Source organism: Trachymyrmex septentrionalis, unplaced genomic scaffold (assembly GCF_001594115.1).
Source record: "Trachymyrmex septentrionalis isolate Tsep2-gDNA-1 unplaced genomic scaffold, Tsep1.0 scaffold52, whole genome shotgun sequence".
In the NCBI taxonomy this organism is placed as follows: domain Eukaryota; kingdom Metazoa; phylum Arthropoda; class Insecta; order Hymenoptera; family Formicidae; genus Trachymyrmex; species Trachymyrmex septentrionalis.
Window position 1 is genome coordinate 242,685 of NW_017305694.1, and position 8,909 is coordinate 251,593.

The 8,909-nt window shown below is 31.9% G+C and overlaps 2 protein-coding genes across 5 annotated transcripts in view; both read left to right on the forward strand.

Moving 5' to 3' along the window:
• Positions 1-1,070, forward strand: part of LOC108751816 — an 8,482-nt gene extending 7,412 nt beyond the window's left edge. For 3 of the 4 annotated variants that reach the window (XM_018492236.1, XM_018492235.1, XM_018492234.1), the window contains 2 exons: positions 455-763; positions 891-1,070. In XM_018492236.1, coding sequence (XP_018347738.1) covers positions 455-763; positions 891-977 — 396 coding nt within the window. In that variant the 3' untranslated portion in view covers positions 978-1,070. The remainder of the gene's footprint in view (positions 1-454; positions 764-890) is intronic. The other variant, XM_018492237.1, reaches the window with a different exon arrangement.
• A 302-nt stretch (positions 1,071-1,372) lies between these two features.
• LOC108751817 lies at positions 1,373-5,920 on the forward strand. Its single transcript, XM_018492239.1, has 5 exons — positions 1,373-1,922; positions 2,799-2,873; positions 3,075-3,161; positions 3,244-3,613; positions 4,478-5,920. Exons 1-5 carry the CDS (start codon positions 1,866-1,868, stop codon positions 4,732-4,734), a joined length of 846 nt encoding a protein of 281 aa, XP_018347741.1. The 5' UTR covers positions 1,373-1,865; the 3' UTR covers positions 4,735-5,920.
• The last annotated feature ends 2,989 nt before the right edge of the window (positions 5,921-8,909 follow it).

Here is an 8,909-nt window from a genome sequence, read left to right on the forward strand (position 1 = left end):
ATATATGATGTATAAATTATATTTTATTATGATAAAATTCTATAATGTGTATTAATTGAAAAATTTAATTGTAGACATTGTTACAATTATTTATCAAAATAGTAGAAATATCTATAGAATATCCCAAGTACAGCAAGCAATTAATTTTCAACAAACGTTAACTCTTTCAGATTTGATTTTATTGGAAATATGTTAAAAAATTATTTCTTAATTTAATTCATGCGTACTTTAATAAATAATTTATACTACATCAAATCTCAGATGTAGATAAAACTAATCTTGGCGGAATAATATCTTTAAATTTGATGTATATTACAATGTAAACAGGGTCTGAAGGGATTAATTCGATTTTTTCTTATTGATAACATTGGAAACATTTTTTTTTCCATCGAGCTTCAAGCTGAAAGAGAAAGTGGGAATTTCTCTTTGGTCGATTAATGACATTTTATTTCAGACGTTCAATGATACGCGATCGGCGATTAAACAAATTAGTAGTATTATTAATCAAAATATCGAACCGGATCCAACTACACGACGACCAATCAACAGTCATCATTCATTGACAGTCGCCAATACAACAACAGTTGCACCGATGAATGAACAGAATAATACTTCCAGTGACATGGTAGGCGTTAACACAACGACGACCTCGACCACACAAGCACCTTTCAGACTCACACCAACCAATCTGCAAAATTTGATTAGAAGAAATTTGCGTGGTTTAGTGAGACTCTTCAATATTGAATGGCAGGAGGCTCTGAATGTAAGTTTTTACTATAATCTCTTATTTTTGCTAATTTTTTTCTTTAAATATTTACTATATGTACATATATTGAATTATTATTTAATAATGGTATTACAATTGTACAATAAATTGTTTGATCTTTCAGCAATCAGACATAACTGTAAAGGAATTTCAAAAGAATCTTGGGACTCAAGTGGGCAGTTTCCTACAAGACAACCCAAACGCTTTTTAAAAGCAATAAAGATAACATCACGAAGAAGAATTGAATAGATAAAATAAACATCTCAAAAAGTTCCGAACTGAATACAATATAATAATTCAATTATAACAAGCTGATTCATAATTTAGCTAAAGATTTTGTCTGACAATTTTTAATAATGATATTTATATTTTTAATAATATATTTGCATTTTGTTAAATATTTTATACAATAGAGCAATTTTTACATAGAAGAAATAGATTTAAGCAAAAAAACAGTTATATCTCTATTCATTAAAATTCATTGCATAGTTCATTGTAAATGCATTTATTAGATATAATACGTAGATAAAATGTACACTTAACATTTCTTCATTTCTTTATTACATTATCGTTTAAGTTAAATGAATCCTTTATGAATGTGCTAAAGTAATAATGATGACATAATTCCTATTATTTTCGACTCAGTCATTTCAAGACTTTTCAAATTAATCTGTTCACCAAATTACAACATTGAATAGCCAAAATTATGCTCTGCGATTTCATCATAGGTTAACGTTCTTTTATATCTCCGATATGTCGACTTACACAATCATTTTTGGCACTTAACCCACGTCTAAATTTCGTAAGTGTAAGATAAAAAAAGGAGCGGATAATTTATTCGAATGAGTGGTCAGTGTGAAAGAGGATCCGGAGATCGCGACTGGTGTGACATGATTGCAGTAAGTAGAAAGCGCCTTCTTCGTCCAAAGAAACCAATGCGAATCTGCAAATTCTCAAAGCCGGATTGGTCGACGATTTGTGTGGGATCCAGCGGCAACCCTTATAGATCGACGAAGCAGATCCATGATTCAATCGTACCTGTGTCGACTTAAGTTGAAACTCGTAGAAGCCAGCCTTACACGCAATCTACTTCGAAAGGATGTTTTGGTGCTACAGCTTTTTGACCTTTCTTCTTCTACTAGGCGACACGTATGGCGTAAGTTGTTTTAATTAAAAATTCTATATATAAAAGAAAATAAAATTAACATTCCAAAAGTTTTAAATTTAATTTATGCAGTTTGAAAGATTAAAGATGACAAGAATAATTACATCTTTTCTATATCTCTCTGACTCTAAATTTCACAAATGTGATTTTAATTCTCGGTGTAATAATGCTACAATAATCATTAAAATGCTAATATCATCTTTATTATTTCAAGAATTATATTTTCTCATATTATATTATACTAGTTTATAAATTTTAACAATTTTTAATATAAAGAAAGAAAACAACGCTTTTAAAGTATTTTGGGATGCTGAATTCAAAACTGTCATCAGAAAAATTCCATCTGATCGAATATTTAAAATATAGTATGTTAATTTTTAAGATATAGCACTTCTTTTTGAATAATTTGGGTTCGACAAATGATGAGCAAGTCAAACGTTTTATCAAGATTTGATATATTATAATAATTAAAAAATGTGTGTGTGTGTGTTGTGTGTGTATTTCACACACACACACACACACTCTTAAGATTGAGTGAGGAGGATCGCGGTAACGTGAATTAACCTTTCCAATAATTGATGAAGATTATTCAATATTTTTAATTTGTAAAAAGTGAAAGCTGCAATAAATATTGTGGACCCGTATTGGTACGTGTAGCGATCTACCTATATGCACTCTGATGATGGGTTTAAGCGTGGGTCGTACTTATCACACATAATATCTCATGGAAGAAATTTCTATGCAGTCTGCTACATAGTTTTCACTTGTTACTTTATAAATAGAAACTCAAGGAATAATTTATCAGAAGTATTATATTTTCACGTTGTCGCATAAGTAAGAACGATTAACGTTTTGCATGTATTTCAGGGCATGTCGAAGAGTAGAGTGCGACGTCAAGATTCATCAGCACAAAGTAGACAGCTGATAGACAGTATCTTCAACGTAAGCAAGGCTTTACAATAAATATATACCGATTAATCAATTAATCAATTATTATACAAATGGAGAAACGTTAAATAGTAAAATATAAAATCTCTTTATTTTAAAAGCATTTTGATAAACTTTAAAAATGAAGAAAGAAAGGAATATTTGTTATTAATAAATTAATTTTATTTTAAAAATTATAGAATTTTTATCTTACAGATTCCAATCACAGCGATTAGACAAACCGCTTCAGCCGTCCAAATTATTTCGCCAGAGAATACGCAGAGAATTGACAGTATTGTTAAGGTAATATATGTAAAATTTCTTGCACTTACGTATATTTAAAATGTATTTAATTATTTTCTATAATAAACAAAATTATTTACAGATCCCTGTCTCAACTTTACAAGCTGTTGGCACATTCATAAAAACTACAAGGGAGCGGGGGCAACAAATTCCGAATAATATTCAAGCTCGTCAAGAGAGGAGAGAACGGATCTTGGCTCTAAAAGAGCAAAAAAGAAAGCGAAAAGAGGAAATTCAAAATCAGCGATTACAGCAGCAATTGAAGAGAACTGTTAGACATCATCAAAAAGACCCGCTTGGATTAGACGCATTGAGTAATCTTTTGGTTGGACATCACGCTGGTGGACTTTTAGGCCATCATTCTGGATTGGGTGGTATCCACAGGCCTCACAGACCTGGTCATAAAATTGGTCACGGCCTTCACAAACCTGGAATTCATCATGGTATTCATGGTAAGTAATGCAAGTAGGTATTTGAAAGGGGTCCAATAGCGCACAAAATCGCTAATTTGTCAATTTAAGATAAAATATATTCTTATTGGTGAAGCAATAAAAAATTACTAAGCACCAACCGATGTGAGTAAATGTGTGCTATCGGGATATGTGCTAACGGGACTCTTCCAAATATTTCCGCTGTTTTCTTCTTTTTTCTTTTCTTCTTCTTCTTTCTCTCACGTTTTATCTGCGGCCTGTGTTATACCTTTCTTATATGCTTGTGATGCGCACGTTGATTATTCAATTGCAACAAGCATATGAGACCTACAGTTTTAATGCCAATTCCGAATAGCAGATTTTTCGAGTGTTTTTTTGTGGACAAGAATATTTTCAAAAGGCTGCCAACCTTTTCCAAGAAGAGATGCGAGCGTAAACATTTTTTTCATTAGTTACTACCAGGATTGAACTGTTTTCTTAAAAGAAAAAAATACTTCTGAAACTATATATAATATTATTTCTGAAACTATTGTATGTAATTAGTACTTTTTTTATGTTACCTATATTCTATATAGATAAGATAGATTATATAGATAATATAAATAATAAATAGATAATATATAGAAAGAACGATTTTGTTAAATTATCTAAAAATTAGTTCAATATAAATCTGACAGTAATTTTATTAAACTATCAAAAAAATAATTAGGACCTTTAAGCAGATTGCTAAAGAACGTCAAAAATTTTTACAATATTATCATCTTAATTAAGTGTCCTACATAATTTTGATGATCCAATAAAGTTATTTTTATATGTTTATCTAGTATAATTTTTACTTTAGCAAAATCGCTCTTTTTGAATATATATATATATTGTTTGTCAAAGGTGGACATCTGGAAAATCATCCGCAGCATACCTACGAGGTGCATGAGGATATTAATGAAGATACATCATTCTCTTGGCACGGTTTGACCGCAGGGTTTGGCACTTTCACTGGAATCCGACCTTCTAGTACTTCTATCAAAATTGAAAATAAAGTCGCTCCTAAGGAGAATATTAAAAATAAATTAGCGCAAGAATATGACGATCCGTTGGAGAATAAAATTGCTCCTAGAAATAGAAGAGTAATATTTGTGCAATAATGAAAATATGTAATAATGATGTATTAGATATAAACTTATTCTTATTGTTAGTTACAAATACTCGCCAAACATTGCTCATATTCATAATTTTCTGTACTTATTCTCATAAGAATTCCTAAAGAGGTGCACCTTAGTAAACATATCAAATTAATATATTTTATATAATTAAAATAATAATATATATAATGCTCAATATAACATTATGCAAATGCCATGGGCGTGGCCTAGAGGTGTCAGTCAGCCGAAATGGCGCGTTCTGATTGGCTCGCCCTATACTCACTAAAGATTTGATTGGTTCGCCCTATACTCACCCAAGATTTGATTGGTTCGCCCTATACTCACCCAAAAGGTGATTGGAGAGGGTGGGGGGGTAGAGGGTCTTAGACGAAATAGAGGTTTGAAAAATGGTGAGTGGGGATTTGGACTTCAGCATTCTTGTCGCGCGGCTAGAGTACGAACAGAGGGGGGTGGGGGGATGAATACCGGTCTAATCTTATGACGGTCGCTTTTGTTGTCACGGGGGGCAACGTCTCTGACGTGTAGGCGATTCGGTGAATGTCTGATAAAGAAAATGTTATACGGAAAATTTGTAGGCCTAGAGAGAGACTTGCTTTTGTTCGGAAGAATTTTGGGGGAGAGGTAAAACAGGAACGAACACGTTGTGGCGCGTCGTCTTTGAGCATTGCTTTTTAAAACAAAATTCTTTCTATATTTAGTGTATTTAATGTACATTATCTGAGTCTGTAATACGGGGGAAAATGTATCTAATGTAAATGAGGTTGAAGGGGTAGGAGTAAGAAACAAGACAATATTTACAAGTTCAAAAACGTTTATTTAAAAAAGATATGAAATAGTTACTTCACTTTTTTAAAAGAGACACGTTTGAACATGATGGCATACAACATGAGAATTTACGAGTTTATGTTTACAATGAAGAAAAATTTTATGAAATAACTGTACAATCAAACGATCATTTCGCTTACAATCAAAGGTAAACAGATCAAGAAATTGATTAAGATTATAGCCATTACACAAATAATATAGTATTTCTTGTATTTTATTTAAAAGTTTATATGTATAGCGCTGAAATAATCAGAAAAAAAAGTTGGTTATTGGAAGGTACGAGTAATTAAGAAACGAGGGTTTATGTTATAAAATTATATTTATTGATACAAATTTTTTTCAAAGAAGAAGAAATACATAGTTTGTATGAGAATAAACTAAAAACGTTTTAGTAAAATTAAGCCAAAGATTCCCGCTTCGAGGAAATTATATGAAAAATTTCGTTATATCTTAACGAAGTTAATTCCAAAAATATTATATTGAAATACATATCAAGAAAAGTTAAGTCGTTAATTTGTGTACGCACATTACGGCCACGTAGAGGCTCGCGCTCGCAAACCCCCTTCGAATAATCCGCAATTCGACCAGGGCTCACGTAGTGCCCGAGCATTAATTAGCCCCGGCGTGTTTTCGTCGACCGGATCTCGCCTTTGAACTCCACCAACCGTCTCGTCCAGCGCTGCTGGGCCGTCGCGAATTCCGGTTTCTGAGGAAACTGCTGCAAGCATCCGCGCCACGGCTTCGAAATTCGCTATCGCACGCTGCGCGAATACAAACCCGGGGGGGGGGGGGTGTAGGAGTGCGGCGACGGTGCCACCATCAGCACTCCACACGTTCGCCCCCGTGGATCCCCGACAACCTTCCAATCCCCACACGTCCGTCCTCGGCAGCCATTCACACACAGACACACACACACACACACACACACACACACACAGACGGACGGACGGACGGACGGATACAGCCGGGACAGCCGGGACAGCCGGGACAGCCGGGACACCCGGGACAGCCGGGACAGCCGGGACACCCGGGACAGCCGAGACAGCCGGGACAGCCGGGGCACCCGGGACAGCCGGGACACCCGGGACACCCGGGACAGTCGGGACAGCCGGGACAGCCGGGACACCCGGGACAGCCGGGACAGCCGGGACAATCTGCCGAGACAATCTTTCTCTCCGAGAAAAATCTGCACCTTATATTAACACTTTGAAATATTTCTTTATTTTTTTTTATAAATAATAGAAACATTTTTTCTTTTATACAATAATTCTTTAAAATATGATATATAAGGAATTTTTGAAATTGTTTATTACGAATATAAAAGTCAGAGAGAGAGAAAACATTTTTTAATTCAAAATGACAAAGGCAACATTAAAGGTACAAAAATTGATCTAATTACTTAGACTAGATATTTGATCGTTTTTAGGGTCGGTGATGATTAATGTAAAATAAAAATAAAAAACTAAGAAGTAACATATCTAATATGGCAGTTCAATATATGCCAAAAAATTGACTAATTTGTATATAACGAAGCAACAGTTCATAATTTTGAATTTGATAATTTTTGGCTTCACATTTAAATCGTCAATTTTAAAAACTAGTATCGACTTTCATAAAATCGATCTATTTCTTACAATGTTGTTCCGCCTATTAAATCAGCTATTTAAATTTTTTACATTTTTACTTTGTTTAAAATTATCCAAAAATACGCCGAAAATCAAATTTAGTGTAAAATTATTGACTTAATGACTTTGTCAGTTATATTATATTTAAAAAATTTGTAAATTTTGACTTTGTATATTCGCAATCCCAAGAATTCCTTAATGTCAAGTTTTAATATATTCTCGGTGAAATTTTTTATATTAATGCATTAGTATATTTTAGATAAAACAAAAATTTTTCGTACTTTGAGTTGCTATTGTACATTGAGTAAATTGTTGTGAATATTGTAATTTTTACTTCAGATTCGGATTCAGCAATTCAAAATATACTTACTAGGTATAAAGTTGCAAAAAAATTGAAATGGAAGAAATAATTTTGTAATTATAAAAAGTGTGAAAAATACTATATAATATACTGTGCTTCGAAAAGCACAAACTTATCTAATACGTTTTCTAATTCTTTATATTAAATATAATATCTTTATTTTTTAACATACTCTTATCGTTTATAAGAATTTAGATTGTAATTCACAAAAACACATTTTATCAAAAATTCTTATTAATCATTAAAAGTGCATTCTAATATTTATTATAAGTATTAAAAACCTATAATTCATCTTACATATACATCATATACATACATATATGACAGACTTTCTATTAATAGTAGTGACTACTACATAGATGTGCAGCCTAAGATATAAACTATATAAAATATAAAATATTTTTTAATATTTGAACTTCTATTTAAATAGAATATTTCTATCAAATAGAAACAATGCGATCCATTGAACAGTTATAAAGATAAGGAACTAAAGTAACAGTTCTGAATTCGTTACTGTAAAAATGTAACAACTATTATTAAAAAATATACATAGAAAACGCATATACCCTCTGTTTTCGCCAATCTTCGGTTGGCAGCATTCGGGAGTAAAAAAGGCAATAATTATTTTATCACAAAAAGTTATAGCGAAAATAAAACGCTACAAACAACGTGTTAATTTCCAATCCTGATTTTAAATAATTTATTTTAAAGAATTATAAGTAATGATTCATATATAATATTACAAATGTGTAAAGCTTATCTTCTTGAACTTTGTTCGGATGACAGTTTTCATATGAATGCAGCAAAAATAAACAAAAAACACTATTATAATTCTACTAATCGCGATTGCAAGAATTTCTTCGAGAATTTATGAGATAAATGTGAATAACTTGGATGATTTGTACACATAACGTAATATATTCGGCGTATAGGCATTAATGCAATCTCAAATTTAATTTTGTTTACTGTCGCGACAGAACAATGTCTCATTAGAAATCCTAACTGATATAGCACGACGTAGTATGGAATACACATATACGCAGTATGTAAAATTAATCCTTGACCTTCGAGCACTCACTTTACTTTTTTGCAGCATAATGCAAGACTTGTATGCCACACGTATTCACGAACATCATGAATTAAGGACGTGCGTAGTTTTTTTCACTTTTTATTTTATTCTTTGTCTTTATAAACTTATATTCTTTGTCCATATAACATATAAATTTCATGTTAAAAATGTAGCAGTTTACTTAAATAAATTTTTATTATTTTAGCAATAGTATATAACATTAAGTACAATGTAGAAAATAAAATTAATGTTATTATTAAATACAATTTATTATAGC

What these genes read in the sequence shown, in the direction of transcription:
- LOC108751817 (XM_018492239.1), top strand. Translation starts at nt 1,866, where the DNA reads ATGTTTTGGTGCTACAGCTTTTTGACCTTTCTTCTTCTACTAGGCGAC. An exon ending in TGATAGACAGTATCTTCAAC is followed by an intron (nt 2,874 to 3,074) that starts GTAAGCAAGGCT and finishes TTTATCTTACAG; the next exon opens with ATTCCAATCACAGCGATTAG. An exon ending in AATTCATCATGGTATTCATG is followed by an intron (nt 3,614 to 4,477) that starts GTAAGTAATGCA and finishes TGTTTGTCAAAG; the next exon opens with GTGGACATCTGGAAAATCAT.